The sequence below is a fragment of the Mastomys coucha genome, unplaced genomic scaffold (assembly GCF_008632895.1).
Source record: "Mastomys coucha isolate ucsf_1 unplaced genomic scaffold, UCSF_Mcou_1 pScaffold20, whole genome shotgun sequence".
Lineage (NCBI taxonomy): Eukaryota > Metazoa > Chordata > Mammalia > Rodentia > Muridae > Mastomys > Mastomys coucha.
In genome coordinates this window covers 18,868,325-18,886,498 of record NW_022196903.1, presented here as the reverse complement: position 1 = coordinate 18,886,498, position 18,174 = coordinate 18,868,325, and the positions used below count along the sequence as shown (strand labels likewise).

General features: G+C 39.9%; 1 protein-coding gene across 24 annotated transcripts in view; it reads left to right on the top strand.

Annotated features, from left to right (window-relative positions):
* Cadps2 (calcium dependent secretion activator 2) overlaps positions 1-18,174 on the top strand; it is a 529,581-nt gene that overhangs the window by 180,549 nt on the left and 330,858 nt on the right. For 23 of the 24 annotated variants that reach the window (XM_031381287.1, XM_031381283.1, XM_031381275.1 and 20 more), the window contains exon 3: positions 16,469-16,801. In XM_031381287.1, the coding sequence (XP_031237147.1) occupies positions 16,469-16,801 (333 nt within the window). Of the gene's footprint in view, positions 1-15,892; positions 15,972-16,468; positions 16,802-18,174 lie in introns of those variants that run through there. The other variant, XM_031381292.1, reaches the window with a different exon arrangement.

The following is an 18,174-nucleotide window of genomic DNA, read 5'->3' as shown; positions in this document are numbered from 1 at the left end:
AACAGCCTTGGCTGTTTAATTTCCTTCAAGGTGACTTGATTTTACTTTATGGGAGTATTTATGTAGAAATCAAAGTGTCAATTTATAAAGAGTTAAGCTTCCAGGAGAAGGATTGAAAACAGACTTCTGGATATTGGAGATTGATTTTACCAGATCAAACAAAGAATGCTTCCGGAAAACATTTGAAGCTGAAGTACTCCTGGACTTGAAAAAATAATTCTCAGTACCAGCAAGATGGCTTAGTGGGTAAAGGCTCATAATACCAAGCTTGACAGCCTGAGTTTGATCTCTGGGACTCACATGGTAGAAGGAAAGAATCTATTCAACAAAAGTACCCTGTTGCTTATGTACACACACACACACACACACACACAGAGAGAGAGAGAGAGAGAGAGAGAGAGAGAGAGAGAGAGAGGAGAGAGGAGAGAGAGCACAATAAGGAGCATCATTCTGTGGGAAGGAACAGTGAGAACAAGTGCTTCATAAAGAAGATCGAATGTCCAATACAGTTTTGGACAAGGACTTGATAAGACAGGACACTCAGGATGCTGTTGGAATAAACAATGCATGGCAGTGTGACTTAGGCAATAAGAGATAAATGGGTGAGGTGCCTCCATATACCATAGTCCTTTTTGCTGTTATAAATTTTCCATACTCCTTTTTTATTAACCAAGGTAACGCTTATTTCAACACTCGTACTGTAATTTCCTTTCTCCAATAATTCCAATGTAGCAATACGGTAAGGATATAGAAGAGGTTGAAGTGGGTCAGGAGTAGTTGAGCAATAGTCAGGGTTGACCTCTCTGACTTTTTCTGCTGTGCACCTCTCGGTTATAGCAATAACATTAGCCAAAGTAGAAACAATGTGAGTTTGTGTGTGTGTGTGCGTGTGTGTGTGTGTGCGTGTGTGTATAAAATCTTCACAAATCCCAAATTGAGGAAACAGTAGAACTTCTAGGTGAAAATAAAAAACCTGGAAATTAAACCAGATAACTAAAAAGAAACATTTAAATATTGATACACAATAAGCACTAAGTTGTGATTTACTCATAAAAATTTCTCTCACATATTCTATTTTATGATATTCTATTGATTTTCCTGTTGTGTTAATTTTTATATTCTTTTACCTGCACCTCCTCATATTCCTGTTTGTAATGATGCATGACTTCCAGCCTTTGAAATACATGTTAAGGGATAGAGCTTGTAAGTAATCTAGGGATGGTAGAGTAGTAGCTATAGTACAGTATCCAGGGTGCAGTTGTTCAATTATGTACTCCTTAGGTACGAACTCATGTTGTCATCACAATAAAGCTGCAACATTGTCACTATTTGAACCCTATTTTTAATTTCGCAGTTTACTGGGATTGAACCTAGACCATCATGCATATTAACAAGTAGTCTATCGCTGTATTCCAGGCAAGTCCTGAACTTGATCCATCTGAGCAGCAAGGACTGCCAGTGTTCATGTTCTCAGAGTCAGAATATCAAGAGAAGTGACCAAATGATGTAGCAAAGTTAGTGATAATCCTATACATATATTTAGCATAGTCCATGGCTCATTGTCCTGATGCCAACACTATAACCAGCTTGAAGCTTCAGTTTTATGTAAACGAGAAACTATTGGTATGAGTACAGTTTTGAAAGCTTAAAGTGTAAGGCCAAGGAAGAAAAACTCCTGCTGAAGGCATTGGCAGTACTGACCAAGGAGTTGGCAGCTCTCTTGTGTGAAAAGCAATTATTTACTCAGAAGATTTTGATGTGGGACATCTTTCTCAATGAAGTTTGAAAGTGTAGCAGTTTTCATAATTCCCTTGGCTGTTGGATATTGGCTGCTTTAAGTTTAGTCATACAACACAGACCTTCTTTTTAAAAAAAGATAAATGTCTCCTCTATCAAGTTACCTGCATTTGTTTTCTGTCCCAGGGGAACACCTCAGAGTCATCGTGATTCCCACTTAAAGCATCACCTACCCCCATCTTAGGGCTCCCTTAGGTAAGTTTGCAGTCAGAAACCATGAAGATCCATTGGATGCTTCCAGAGAGTCCTCCACTGGCTCGGATGCACATTTGAGTTCTTAAGAATCTTATCTAACCAGAGGGTCTGTTCCTTTTAGCTAGAATGCATCACACACTTGTAATCAGAACTAATATTAAGGGAGAGTAATTATGAATATTAAAGCAGTTGCTATTAGTACATTAAGGTTTTGAGTTAAGTTTAAGTGCATTTCAAGTGAGCAGTTGGTCTGATTTGTGCATATAAATGCTTCTTCCAGCTCACAAGCTCTACCACTGTCACATCTGATAAGGAAAATGTTAGGAAAATTAATGTGTTTTAGGCAGATTGAAATTTCCATATCAGGATGACAGAAAATAACTGAAAAAAAATAAAAATGAGCATTACACACACAGAACTCTGCACCCCCCAGGCGAGGAGCATAGGTTCCAGTTCCTATATACTGTGGCCTTAAGATGTTATGGTTTGTCCCGTAAAGACTCACTGTGTACAAGGTGTTGTCCTCCATTTATGGTACTTTTGGAGAGCAATGTCACTTTCTGGAAGTGGAGGACAGTTTGGTCTGGTGGGTATGCCCGGGAGGGATACTGGGACTCATAGCTCCTTCTCTCTTTTTGGTTCCTGGCAGTCATGGGCTGAGTAGCTTTTCCCATGTTACTTCCCTTCATGCTGTTCTGCCCTGCTACAGGCTCAGAGCCAGATGACCAAGTGAATGTAGACTGAGACCTATGAAACAATGACCCCAAATAAACCTTCCAGTTATCTCATGAACGTTAGAGCAACAGGATGCTCTGTTTCTCATACAGATATTTGAACACTGAAACAATGAGGCAAAGATGACATTCCAAAGGGAATCATGAAGGCTTCTCCCTGGTGCTGGCTTCCTACCCACTGGATGGTGCTGAGCCCAAATAAGTGCAAAATGAGCCACAAAAGGTTGTGTAGCCAGCTGAAGGTATGTGCTGTCTTCTACTGCATGAACGACAGCACTGTTTCTCTAACAGGAAATTCATCACTAGTTTCCTCCTTGATTGTGAGATCTTGCCTACGTAGTTAGTCAGGGGTTCTTTAATTCATTTCATTCAGTGAATACTGAATTGCCTGAAAAATGTTGTGCTATGAATCCAGCAGCCATTGCCCTCATGAGTCTCACTTTCCAGTGGGAAGAAAAATAATATGTTGTGTTAGATAATTATAAGGTCATTTGAAGGAAAAATATCACAGGAAACCGAAGATAGAGTTGTGGTTTCATAAAGAGTTGTTACCAACAAGACAAATAGTTGAACTGGTCTTGTTAGCTTCAGTTTTGACAAAAAGGTTATCTGGAGGAAGGCTTAATTGGGGGATTGCCTCTATCAAATGGCCTCTAGGCATATCTGTAATGCTTTCTCTTGAACTTTTAAAATTATGTTTATAAGTGTTTTGTCTGCATGTATGTCTGTGCACCAGGTTTGAGTGTTTGTGTGTGTGTGTGTGTGTGTGTGCATGTGTGTGTATGCTTGTGCATGTATGCGTGTGTGTGTATGTGCTTGTGCATTGTGTGTGTGTATGTGTGTGTGTGGGGGTGGGCACTGATAGAAGTCAGAAAAGGCAGTCAGATCATTTGGGACTTGAGTTACTGAAAGTTGTAAGCTGTCATAAGGGTGTCAGGAATCGAACCTGGATTCTTTGGAAGAGCAACAAGTGCTCTTAACTGTTGTTGAGCCATCTCTTCAGCCCATTTCCTTGATTTTTTTAAATTGGGGTGGGTGGGAGGACCTACCTAGACCATGGTGGGTGGCAGCACTTCTGGGCTGCTGGTCTTAAAATCTGTAAGAATGCTAGTGGCCCATAGCACCCTGAACACGCTTGATCTCAACTGATCTTGGCAGTCAAGCAGGTTTGGCCTGGTGAGTACTTGGATGAGATGAAGCTGGTTGAGCACGAGCCATGAGAACAAGCCAAGAAGCAATATTCAACCATGATTCCTGTGTCTGCTGCTCCTTGAGTTTCTGCCATGACTTCCTTCAAGGATAGACAGTGAACTGAAACTAAGCTAAATAATCCTATACCCCCCTAAATTGTTTCTGGTCATGGTGTTTATCACAGCTATAGAAAGCAAACTGCCACAGACCTGAAAGGACCAAGTGATGCCCTGCACACAAAACCAACTGTGTGTTATAAAGAGCCAGGAGGCTGAGGAGACACTTTTGTCGCCTGTGGGACACCTGAGGCATTTGTAATCTGGAAGGCAGGGGTGAGTGTTAGTTGCCAGTAAACACTTGAAGGATGCCTTGGGCAAATTTACAGTTTCTTTGTTATTACAGAAACTAGAACTAGTTGAGAAAATGTCAACTGTAGGGAGGGTATTACCTCCTGGAAACAAAGAGCTTCTGAGATGTTAGTCCTAACCACGGATTGTTCAACATGCAAGGTGACTTTCTTTAAACCATGTTATAAATGTTACATATCAGTGTGATGATGGCAGTGATGCTGAGGGTATATGTAGGTGAGGGAATCCAAATTTTATAAAGGTGATTGAATTTAAGACTTTCAGGTCTCTCACAGTTTTGAGGATCAGAATCTAGGATTTAAAAAAATAATAATAATATTGTTTTCCATACAGAGTTGCCATCTGGTGGAAAAATAGCTAAGTACAATGTATAAATTGGAAAAGCCGTTCAACAAGTGTGCAGCTCATTTCTCTTGTACTTACAGACTGTCTGCTTTTATGATTGATTTACTTTACTGAACTTTTTATTTTCATTTCAAATTTTGGAACTTTATTCCTTAGCTGTCGATCCTTGGGTTATGACGTGTAACTAACTTGCCATCTTCACAGTTGATGCTTTATAAACCTCAGATCTGAGAGGTGTCTCTGGTGTCCTGCTAGTAGTGTGGAGAATATAATGATATGGCTTATAGAATATCGTCTCCAGCTTCTCTGTCAACATGGGTACAACAAGCTATTGCTCTCCTTTCACTGGGAACATGTGGCTTTTCCTCCTTTCAAGGTCCCATTCTTATATGTTGTCACATAGACTGCAAATCCAGATAGTGTCTAGTGACCTACTTTTTTGTGTTCCTGCTTAGCTTTCAGTCTTAACAGTCTTAGTAGTTAGAGGGCCAAGAAAATTTTGTCCTTGGCAGAGCAAAACTTGAGCCATTCAGTAACTCGCAAAATACCTGAAAATGCAAACTAAACGGGGCTTACTGTCAACTGCCACCAGTAACAAGTTTGACGAGTCCATTCGCAACATGATAGGAATGCCCCATTTATTATTTAAAGCTTTCTGTTTTTCAGATAGCGTCTTTGTTCATATGGACTAAGACTCATCTTAGTCCCTTCAATACATTTGATAGGATTTTGGTAGTTTTGAGCTTTAGACTTATGCCAGGCATTTTAGATCTGATATATGGGATTTAGGTTAGCTCTAGGGAAGGGTCCTTTGAAGTGAATGCTTTCTGGGTTGCTGGTAAATGTCTAGACATAGCATCTCTTATCTGCATGGGCTTTTTAGTAAAGGGGATTATTTGTGGTCAGTTTTAAGAGACGTTTGATAAGAAATGGGGCTGGTTGTTAGTGGTTTCCAGTCTTTAGGAGTCACAGCTAAGTAAAAATCCTCTGCTAATATTAATCCCCCATCTTTCTAATGTGTATATACATATATACATGCATCCATATATCACATAAGCATAGATGTCTCTCAGTCCCCCATTAAGAATGCTAGTATAGCAAGCATTCATTACTAGTGGCTTTATATAACAAAAAGTTGTTTGTTTTCTTCTAACTGCCAGCATATTAAATGGATTTAGCTTTATTAAATGTATTCTCACTGCCTGAGAGACACCTCTGTTTTCTCTCTAAGCTAACACAGAGATTTCATTTCACACTCTCTTGGAATGACTGTCTCAATGTTCAGCAAGATCAGGTTGTGTACCTGTTTATACCACTTCATATAGGATAAGCAAACATATGTCATTGTATAAGTAGCGATGACCTACTTGGAACATAATTTACCTCAATACATGTTATTGGGAAAGGAACATAGAGAGAATATTGAAAACTGGACAAATGTTTCCTTCTCTTAGAATAGAAAGTGTGTTCTTCAGAACAATGGAAGAGAGAACTGGGGAAGGGAGGTAATGGGAGAATTGGTGAACAGAGAAAATGAAGCCATTGAAGTGCTGTCAGAGAATCCACTGGCTGGCTTTGATTATTCAGAGTGACCCAATGCAAATATAATTTCTATGCTGCAAAAATAAGAGTTGTTTGATTTTTTTTCAATGATACTCAACTTACCATTGTTACAGAATTCACAGGTTGATAACATCTGAAAAATAGTTTAAGAAAAAGCATTCTAAAATTGATTCTTCAAGGACATTAAAAATTATGAAACTCATGAGACAGAGTTCTATTTGGCTTTATCGTGAAGAAGAAGCACCTCTTATAAGTGGGTCTGTTGTACTTTCTCAATATCTCCCTGCCTGAAGACATGCTGGCAACTTTCCCAGGAACCATCTCATAGATAGCCACAGTGATTTGGCAAGAAGATAATGTTTTTCTAGTCATTATGAAATCCTTTTGAATAAAAGAAGCAATGTGCAGTTCAGATCAGCAGCACTGTGCATATTAAGTGCTTCTATAGAAAAATATATTTGAAATCTTATTTGGACAGCTGAGCAGACTGAAGATACTGTTTCTTTATAGTTATCACATTCAATTTTGGTATTAGCTCCCTGTGACTTCATTAAGATTTCGATTATCTCTATGGAATATGAGCCTTGCAGATGAATGGGAAGAGTGTCATTTCAGGGTACACAGAAAGAAAGCCATGTACAATTAAATTTCACCAAAATATAGAGTAAAAAAATACCACACAAGGTATGTTAGAAGCTCTCCAATGTCAGGTTGATAATGCCCATGCTGAATTGTATTGTGTGAAATTTTCACAAGGTAACTGATAATGCTACAGGTGTTGGGCAGTGCCCATCAGAACATCATGGGGTGCACAATGGATGGGTGTAAGAGAAATAAATACACTAGTATTATCATTAAGTTCAAACACTGAGTTTCCTGCTCTTTTCCCCGGAGGTACTATGTCTTTAGTCTAGCCACTTCTCAGCTTAAACCCCTTAGTTTGAAAAAGAAAATTATAAGCCACAAAACACAGAGTAATTGTGTCAATTAAATGAAACCATGTCCAAGATCTATAGAGAGACACTACCTGTCCATCAATGGATTTTTTTTTTTTTTATAAATATGCTTAGTTCCCAAAGATACCTAGGTATCTTTGAGCTCTCTTAGGCAGAATTCTACAGATGATCTTGTGTTGCAGAGTGGAAAAGTAGTATGTGGGCACCCCAAGACTAGAGACCGACTCTACAACAGCCTCAATAGTAGCCATAGTTTACCTGTCTGTGGTAGCTCTTGTTGTGAATGGACATGTGACTAAGGTATGTGACAGTTCATGAATCAATCCATCAGCGCCAAACAGTATCATATTGGTCACATATGAGAACTGTGTATGATACATTCTTTAAGAACAGCATAGATAATAGGAATTACTAGAGAGTATGACTATCGGACTGTATAAAATAGTCATTTTGAGCAAAACTGAATCTCACTTTTCCCTTTGGACAACATTCATGGCGGTCTGTTACCTCTGGGATGTTTTCATATCTCCCATTAAAATGAACAAGTCTCTTGTCTTCTACTAGTTGATGGATGAATTTCTTGTCTTATACTAGTTAATAGATGAATTATGAATGTGACTGGAGTTCACAACTTTGAACTCTGCTTTACTTTAATATTCTTTCATTGTCTCCTTTGTTCCCTCTTTCCCAGTGTTTTTCTGGGTTCCCTGTTATTGTATTACACCCTAGACCCATCTTTCACCTCTCATCCAGCTCTACACCATAGTCTGTGGCTCCTACTCTCAGTACTTGGCTTTACTCACATCTCTTCCCATGATTCTTTCTGCAGTATGGTTTCCCACTGTACCCAAGCATGGAAAACTCAGCCAGTCTTCCTGACTGGTGTGAGGTGTTTTTAAAGCATGCAACAGAATGAATAGAGGAATTAGACTACTGGTCATTTTCTCTTGTAAACACCTTGCTCACAGTTTGCTTGCTTGCCCTATACTAGCTATTTTATAAGGGCTTGCTGTGTGTTTGAACTTATGCATTGGTGTTCCAGTGAGATGAGACACTTTCTGAGACTGTGGGACTTACTGATTAAAATATATGAACCCACTTGTTAATTAGATATTACAGTTGCAACATGAAATGTGCTTTAAAGGAAAAAAAAAGCTTTATACCAAGATCTAACCGAGTTAGGGTGACTGGGGAGGAATCTCTGTGATCTGAAGGCAAATAGATGATGATAAAATAGACCATGTAAGATTCCTACCTGACCCAGGTGACGAGAGCATTGAGGTAGATACAGGCAGAGCGAGTTCTAACTGAAATAGGAAATTGGAAATGAGTGGTAAGGCCATGGATGCTATGGGGATTTTAATCTTGAACCACCGAGTTGACATGACCTGAGGTGGTAGTGCTGGTAATGGTAGTGGTGTTTTAATATTATTTTGGTGTCAGTAAAGAAAATACATTGGGCTGGGCAGTGGTAGTGCATGCCTTTAATCTCAGCACTTGGGAGGCAGAGTCAGGTGGATTTTTAAGTTCGAGGCCAGCATGGTCTACAGAGTGAGTTCCAGGACAGCCTGGGTTGTACAGAGAAACCCTGTCTCGAAAACCAAAAAAAGAAAAAAAGAAAAGAAAATACATTGGATAACGTGATGGTGGGATTTGGTATTTACCAGAAATCCCCCAAGGCAGGGAACCCACTGAAGGGTCAGTTGACAGTCCTAGGAAGGGACATGAACTGTTGTGAGATGAAGAAATCACAAATCTATGAGATTTTTGAAGGACCCCTGGAGTAGGATCACTATAGTGACAAATTGTGTATTTGTAGCCGTAGAAAAGTAAAGGGGTTTGTCTGGGATGTTTTCTGAGTCTCAAGGATGGGAATTGGTACCTAACACTGGTGGCAGAGTGAGTGTGGGAAGATATTTCAAACGTGTGAATTTCAAATACTGTTCAGACTTTAAGACGAGGACTCAGTGGTACCAGGGGTCTCAGTCTGTAGCTCATATTAAATGCAGATGGAGGTGAGTGTGTCACACTTTGTGGGGGTGCTGGAAGCAAAGTGGCGTGCCCTGGAACATGGTAAGCAAGGTGATATTTTGGGGAAAAAAAAGTATACCCTCAGGTTAGAAGTCTTTCCCTTCTGTTCTGTGCAAAAGTTCTGCACTCTGGAGCCCACGCCTTTTCAGCACAGATTTCGTTCTGCTTCCAGTTACAGATATTTATGTCCCTTGATGTCTCTCCTGCAGCCGTCCATAGTTTACAGCTGTAGCTGGGGTTGTATCCTGATTGTCTTTATCACTGGCTGGGTAGTCAGTCATCTTTGGGCAGTCACCACGTTCTCAGCAAACCATTTTTTTTACTTCTAATAAATGACAGTCTATTTTTAGAGTTGACACTCATCAGCAAACTGGAATAAGCCCTGTTGGCACCTACCTTTGACTCTGTGGAGACCTATAACCCACAGATGTCAAATAGTGTTTGGTCTGAAAGGACAAAGCAGCGTAAGAAGGTAGAGACTGATGCGTGGGAGATAGAGAGAGGGTAGCGCTTCCTGAAGAGATGGTGGTATGAAGACTCAAGGGAAGCGTGAGGATGTAGGTATCTCTTCTCTTATAGCAAGTCATTTCAGAAATGTTAAAAATATAGAGACCATGAACAACTACGTCATCTTCTCTCAGGTAAGAATCTAGGAGGTAGTGGTTGTGCTTAAGGTTTCTTGGGAGGTGATGACATTGTCTGCTCTTAACGCAGGCACCTCAAGCATCAACAGGGACTGAAGAATTAGCCTTCCAGTTCACTGGCATGGTTCTGAACAGGCTCCTGTTCATAACGGCTGTTAGAGCGAGGACCTTGAGTCTTTGTTTCATAGCAACTTTGTCTCCACGGGGCCTATGTTGAAAGGATCAAGAGCAAGAACACCATGGTCCACTCCAACCTTCTCCCCTCTGGGATGAGCTGAGCGCTGACTGTTCTGCTGGGCATCCTGTACTGCTGATTTACTGCTGAAGGGCCATTTCCCAGCCTTGCCTCTGCTGCTTCCCTTGCACTTGCCTTTTTGCTCCCATTTTCTAAAAGCACAATTTAGGGTTCCTATATAAACTTTAGTGTGCCTTGTTCCCGATGCTCCCTCCCATAGCGGTCTCCTCGTCTTTACTCTCCTAAAAATGGTCTCAGCCCAAGGTGACCTAGGAGAAGAAAATAACAAACAGATCTCTTTTCATTTGATCCGTTTCTTCTAGAGGCCTCTGGTTCTTTCTTGCTGTTGTAGGTCCTGCCTGAGCTGCTGCCAGTGGTGAGAGAGAGAAATGGAGAGGGGGAGGGAAAGGGAGAGGGAGAAGGAGAGAGACAGAGAGACAGAGAGAGAGAGAAACAGACAGACAGACACACAGAGAGACAGAGGCACAGAGACAAAGAGATGGGGGAGAGGGAAGGGATGGAGAGAGAATGAATATGTCCCTGGTTGTCCTCACTTCTACTGTGATACATTTGTGTGTGAGGAGTATGAATTCCATTTATAGTTATTTAAATATAGGGGTTTTTCTTCCTGTGTGCTTTTGTCATGCTTTTTCCTGACCATTATCCAAATAAAATTTGCTATCTTTTACACATACCATTTTGTCAAAAAACAACAACAAAACAAAATATATATAGGTGCATATATTCTTCCACTTTTATTCTTTATTATAGTTACAAAGAGAATGAAAATCCTATTTTTCCACCTTAGTTTCCATATGTTGTAACTCAAAAGGTATTCTGTCCTTCTATCACCTCTCTTCCTGCCTTGTTTCCAACCCTGTAAACCTTTTTTACTTGTCAAGTCTCCTGTCTCCATCTGATCATTGGTCTCTATCTTAGCTCTAACATATTGCCATCTACCTTTGGGCTGGCATATCAGTTTGAGATATTTCTTACAGTATTAATGCTAGTCATCTAGCCACAACTGGACCCTGCATTAGTTAGGATTCTCTAGAGGAACAGAACTGATAAAATTAATCTGTATTACAGTGGGGATTAATTAGTTTGACCTCATGGAATGGGCAATCAGGGCATGCACTGGAGGTGCTGAGAACCTGGTATCTACCCACTATGAGGTTGGATGGCCCAACAGTTCTCATTTAACTCTGAAAGCCTGGGATATTGTTAGGGAGCTGATGGTCTAGTCTTTGTTAAAAGGCTGACGAAGGTAGGTTGTAATGGCAGCAGTTTATCAGCAATCACAGCAGCAACTTAATGGACTTATGCAGCAGCAAGGAGTGAAGGCCTCCAGACAAAGTCAGCACTGGCTTTCACTCTGCCCTCTCTATGCAATGCTCTTTGGGAGACGTGCTGCCTGCTCAGCGGAGTGTTACCCTCTGGGTTCCTGTTTCCAGGAAACATTCTCCAGACCTACCAAGAGGTGTGGCTCTTCGTTGATTCCATTCCTAATGAAGTTGGCGAGCAGGGTTAACCATTACATCATCAGTTAGAACCTGGACTTCTCTCCCACACACAGGCCATTCTCTCATCTGATATCCAGTGGTCTTCCTGATTTAAAATATTGCTACAGTCATATAAGACTTTATGTGTAATCTCTGTATATAGTAGGAAAGTTTTTTAATTACACTTTGAAGATCCTAATTATTATTCTTTTTGGTTCTACTTATTTGTTTCCTCAAACTGTGTTTTCTTCCCCCTTTTATCTTTACACAGTTCAAAGGCTATTAAAGATGCAGGTTCCTTACCCCAGTTCTGGGCTCTCCTTGTATAGCTCTCACTTCCCACCAGAGTTAACTCCATTTCCTTGACGTCCTCTCCTTTTGTATGAGAGTCTGTTATTGTCCTTGCCCTTTTTCCTTTTGTTGTTGGTCTTTCCCCTTTTGGGAGCAGTAACTTGTAAGGGTTTAGACTTTGATGGATTCATCTATGTGCCATGAACACTTAGCAGAATCCTAGCATTTTGTTACCATTTAGCAAATGTCAGTTACCTAGTTAGAGTGAGTTAGTGCAACCTTGGTTATGGTTTTATCAGAGCAAAGCACTCAGCAACAATGTTCGTTTGTGCCTTTGCTTCAAAACTAGTCACTCAAGGGAATGCTAGCTCTTGGCTATATATTAGAAAGTGAATATAAAAAAAATATATTAGAAAGTGGAAAAAAAACTAGAATAACTGCTCATGTAGAGTATTAGAAATCAGTAGTTTTCCTGTAGTGAGACTTATAAGTCTAAATCTTGCTGGTCAGGGCCTAGACACATTACACCATTTCTAAAAGAGTCAACTTCGGATATTTTTCTAGAGAAGCAGCTTTACATGTAGTAGCAGTAGTTATTTTCATGTATCAGCTGAAAAACAAACTACATAAAATTGAATTTATTAGAAATTGTATTTATTAGAAATACAAATAAAAGAATTAAGAGGGTGAACGTCTGAGGAAGGAAGAAGTCCTAGAGAGAGTCCTCTTCTACCAACCCCAGGCCTCACTAAAAGTGTGTGTCATGGTATTAACAATAAAGTTACTGCATTTCCACAGTGGTGGACATGGGGAATCTGTTTCCTGTGAGTTCTGGTGAGGTGCACAGTGAGATGCCGGTGTCCACAACTCACTAGAAATCTGCTACTGTGGATGGTGCTCTGAAAAGATGCCCTTGGAATATCTGGAAAAAAGAGCTGTCCATAGTTAGTGTCACCAGGACATCATGAATAACCAGCCCTCCTTCTACCAGTGTGCCACCACGGGCTCACTCTGTTGTTACTGCTTTAAATGGTATGAAACAGTGCTGCCTGGATGTGTTGCTTTGATTCCTCAGCATCTATAGCAACTTTAGAAAGAGTTATAACAAAAATTATAGACACATATGCATACAGTTAAGTGTATTTATAATTATATCTAATTAATTGTTACTGAATCCAAGTAACTCAAAATCCCCACAGCAGTAGTGGCACTCCTTTCTACCTGCCCCAATAATTGGGTTCCCAAATGAAACACACACACACACACACACACACACACATACACACATACATACACATATACATATACAGACACACACACACTCACACATACTCCTCACACACACAGATACATATACACACACACATGCACATACACACACAGCCTTTATATTTCAATATGCCTTAAACAGCTCAATGGCTGGGCCACTTCCAAAATTCAACGTGGTTAGCACACTCCTCTCTGATATTCCTGAGTTACTACTTGCTAAAACCTATATTTCATCTTGGTTGCCCTGGACTCAGACATAAAGGCCTCTTGGGCTGAGTTTCTAGCACCTACATGATGGCTGTGTTCTTTGTCTTGCACCTCTCTGGTATGGCCTCCGCTCCTTTCCTGGGTTGGAGGGTTTCTCTCTTCCTGTTCCTTCTTCAGTTCCTTGCCCAGGAATCCTAGCGTTCACCTCTGTCTCACTGCCCAGCTATTGGCTGTCAGCAACTTTATTTACCAATCAAAATCAAATGGGGGCAGAGTCCCTCAGTGTCTTACGTGTGGATTTTGTGCCATTCCAATGACCAAATTTGTACAATTCATGCAGCATTAGACCCAATTTATAGATATCATGATATAATTGTGTGGTTTTTATGTGTAAGGTGTAAATACAAAAGTTCGTCATATGGGCTGTCAGTGCCTCATGAGCAAAGCGGTATTAGCTAAGAAAAAGAAGAGAAATCACAGCATCCCCGTGAGTACTCAAAAAATGTCATTTCCAGACAAAATATATTATTGAATGTCTGAGTTTCCTTTTCCTTGACTTAGAGTTATTAAAGACGCCATTAGTTTCACTCCTTTTTAAAAACAAGGGTTTTACTTTATAATCATGTTTATCCTTAAACTGACTACATAGTTATCCTTGAACTGGTGATTTCCCTACCTCAGTTTCCTGTGTCCTAGGATTATTGGTACAAGCCATAGTTGTTCTTATACCTCTTTAAATATATTTTGTTTCGGCTTGAAGACATAAAAAAACAAGATAATGAAGACTTTCTAAGCGCAAGTGATCTAGAGTTCTAGAGAGGTGGCACACATTTTGTGTAGATATTATAAATGTGGTTGCCATAGGTAGAAGTTACTAGTGCTTTAGTATATGAGTGTCATTGACTGAGATAGGAAACAAGGACAGCTTTGGTGAATGACTCAAAAGAGGAAAACTAAAAGCATTTGGGAAAAATTGGGGGTCAGGTGGCCACACATGCCAGCTAGTTAGACAGAATGACAAGCAAGTCACCTGACATGTGTTGAACATGTTTGTAACTGGTTTACATATGGGCAGATGTGTTAGGGTAGTCAAATTATGTAGCCCTAGCTGTAAGAGTACTTAATTATTATGATTTATTTTTTAGGAACAAACTAGCCATTTAGGGGAGCTGGAGATATGGCTCAGCAGCCAAGAATGCTTGCAACACAGTCATAAAGAACCCAATGCCCATGTAACAAGCCAGGTGTTCCCTGCAGACCTGTAATCTGAGTGCTCTCATGCAGTAGAGACATGACCACTGGAACTTGTGAGCTTCCAGCCTAACTAAAAGTGAAAGCCATAGGTTCATGGAGAGACCAGGCCTCAGAGGGCCATTGGAGCTGGCTGGTTTCCAGCATAACTATAAAAACAAAAGCCACAAGTGCAGGAGGAGACTAGACCTCAGGGGACTAGGTGGAGAGTAAGAAAGATTCCTCAGATCAGACTCTGAGAGCTCCAAAGGTCCAGGTTAGTTGACTCTGTTGGTCTTCCTGTAGAGTTCCTATCCCCTTTGTGGCTTTCAATTCTTCCTCCTATTTTTCCACAAGAGTCCCCAAGCTCCATCCACTGTTTGGCTGTGGATGTATGTATCTGTCGGAGTCAGCTACTGGGTAGAGCCTCTCAGAGAATAACATGCTCCTGTCTACAGATATAACAGAGCATCATTAATAGTGTCAGGGATTGCTGCTTGCTCATGGGCTGGGATACATGGTCTAGACATAGGCCTCACTGATCATATGCAGCAGATGTGCAGTTTGACTTTCATGTGTGTCCAGAACAACTAGAATTGGGGCTGTGCCAAAAACTGTTGCCTGTATGTGGGATATGTTGGTCTTCTAGCTGGGATGTCTTGTCTGGTCTCAATGGGACAGGAAGTGCCTAGCCTCACAGAGACTTGAGATACCAGGGTGGGAAGATACCTGAAGACCCCCCCCAACCAGTCAGAGAGGTGGAAATGGGGGATGGGTGAAAGATTGTGGGAAGGGGTGATGGGGAAGGTGGCAGTGAGCAGGATGTAAGGTGAATGAGTAGAAAAGAAAACTAACTTAAAAAAATTCCTCATCCTCTTCTTGCCTCTAGATATCTATTGGTGCTCACAACCCCCACATGCATGTGTGTGTGTATGTGTGTGTGCACACGCACATACACACACAAAGTAACTTTTAATTGGCATTTTTATTCTACAAAGATAATAGCATCATTCAGTAAATGGTAGCTACATTAATTTTTCAGACTTTTCTGCAAGAAGCTTGTGTCACATATGAAGAAGAAAACAGGAAAATTAGCAGTATTATTTGATTAGTATCCATGAGAAAATGGTTGGATGCATATGTCAACAATATGCTTATGTATCTTACAGGTGGTCCCTGCTTCTTGCTTCTATTCGTTGTAGATATGAAACAAGTGTTAAAAAGCTGGGGAGCTAATGAGATCAGAGAAAGGGACAAGAAGCCTGACGTCTGCATCATGAAAAACTTTGGGTTAACAGTTACATAGGATGTTTGTTTACATCATGTACAGCTCTAGAAAACTGTTGGCCTCCAAACCTTCCTGTGCTTGAGCATTACCTGGAATTCCCAAGTAAACATACAGAAGTTGGCCATGTAATTCCAGCTCTTTTCTTAACCGATTGAGTGAAATCAGAGAGGTGGATGGCTGGAGAGAGAGGAACAAGAGTTATAGACAGCAGTTTGTTTCTTGCAGTTTCTGGAACTGCGAGATTCTAAGTGGCAGAGGATTTTGTGTCTACTGAGTGACTCTTACTTCTTAGCACTGTTGTCTCAGGCTGCAGAGAACAGAGCCACATCCCCACTGGGCCTCCACTTTTAAGAAGCCTTTTGCACCTGAGTCTTTGACCTTCAGGTTGGACGTATGTAGGTTATCTCACAATTTCCTCAGAACTGCTTACAGCCTCTTTCAACCTTTCAACCCATTTAGAGATTTGGGTTTCCTCTCATAAGTTATCATGTGTTATATTATAGTTGTGTTATACACCATTTGGAGCCATTGTGGGTTACTTAGTTTGCTGGCTAGGTACCCTCAAAGCATAGGTTGTAATGGCCATGCCTAATTACAGATGTTGTTTGATTTTGTTTTTCAGGTTTTTCTAAAGAGTGACCGAGTGGCCAGAATGGTTCAGAGCGGAGGATGCTCTGCTAATGATTTCAGAGAGGTGTTTAAGAAGAACATAGAAAAGCGTGTACGCAGCTTGCCAGAAATAGATGGCCTGAGCAAAGAGACAGTTCTGAGCTCCTGGATAGCCAAATATGACGCCATTTACAGGGGAGAAGAAGATTTGTGCAAACAGCCAAACAGAATGACCCTGAGTGCGGTATCCGAACTTATTCTGAGTAAGGAGCAGCTCTACGAAATGTTCCAGCAGATTCTGGGTATTAAAAAGTTGGAACACCAGCTACTTTATAATGCATGCCAGGTGAGTCCTCTGATGTCCCCCCTTGCCATGTCTGATGCCTGGAAGGAACATGGAATGTTTATGACCCTAGGAAGAGGTGCTTTGTATTTGCCAATCAGTTTCCTCAAATAGTTGAGTGAGATTGAATTTTAATAAGTAAAAGAGTAATGATTTGAAAGACGCTTTGAAAGAGGCTGTGTGGAGGGAGAAGAATGTCAGTATCCTTAGCCAGTCATGACTGCACCCAAAGACAGGACATCAGGGTTATGCTTACTGGGCATAGACAGGGCAAACCCTGAATACCAATGATAATCATCTCCTGCCTAAACAATGCCCCTAGAATACTTGAGCCAGTGGTCCTCAGTGCAAAATAATTCATCATAAAGGTTCAAGGTTAGTCTTAAGAATATTATGGGAAGAATTGAAATTTCAATATTTTTTCTTTAACTCAGCCTGCAAGAAATACATTGAAGATGATTGTTAAACTGGCTAATTTAAAGCAATGACAGCAAATAATGTGTTTTCCCTTAAGTTGTTATTCAAGTCATGCATATGGAAAATTGAATAAAATCTCATAGGTTTTTCATTTTTAGATTGAATGATTTGTCTAATAATATATTCCTTGAATTTCTGCTCATTTGGGGCATATATATTATTTAAGCCCTATTATACAATTCAAATTCTAAAAAAATCTGCCATTTTAAAATTCATTAAGAAATACACTTCTATAATATACATATATTTATTTCTAACTTTCTTATGTTTATTTTGCTTAATTTCTGCATCTTCTTCATGTTCCTTACTTTGCATCATTAACTTATGAATAACTTAGGTAAATAAAGAATTAATTAATAATAAAGTACTATGTCACCTTAACCGTGTGAGCCATTCATGAACTCACTATAATTGTTTTCGCTGGGTCATTAAACCATGGGATGGTTTGGCCATAAATTACAGATATCTGATTATATATCATATGTTAACAGACATGTTGAATTAAGACTATGCATCTCATAATGTACATCGCAATTCTTTTGTATGGTTAATATTGATGAACATCACTCCACAGTAGAATTGAAAATCAGTCCTTCAGTAGTTCCTTAGTAAGAATTTATCAAAAGTCTGATTAGATTAAAGAAAACAAAACTGAAAAAACGCTTTCCACGTTCCAAATGTTGTTGAGCGGCAAAATCTTCCACATAATTATCCATTTCGACTTCTTTTTTTTTTTTTTGAAAGTTTATTGATTTTTTTGGATGTACATATTCACAAATGTAGTACATATTGATAGGGTATTTTTTGTCAAATTCTTTAAAATTTATAAAGTATTATAACAATAAAAATGAGTATTATAGAAGTTGTTTGATATAAAACAACAATCAATTTAACAGTCT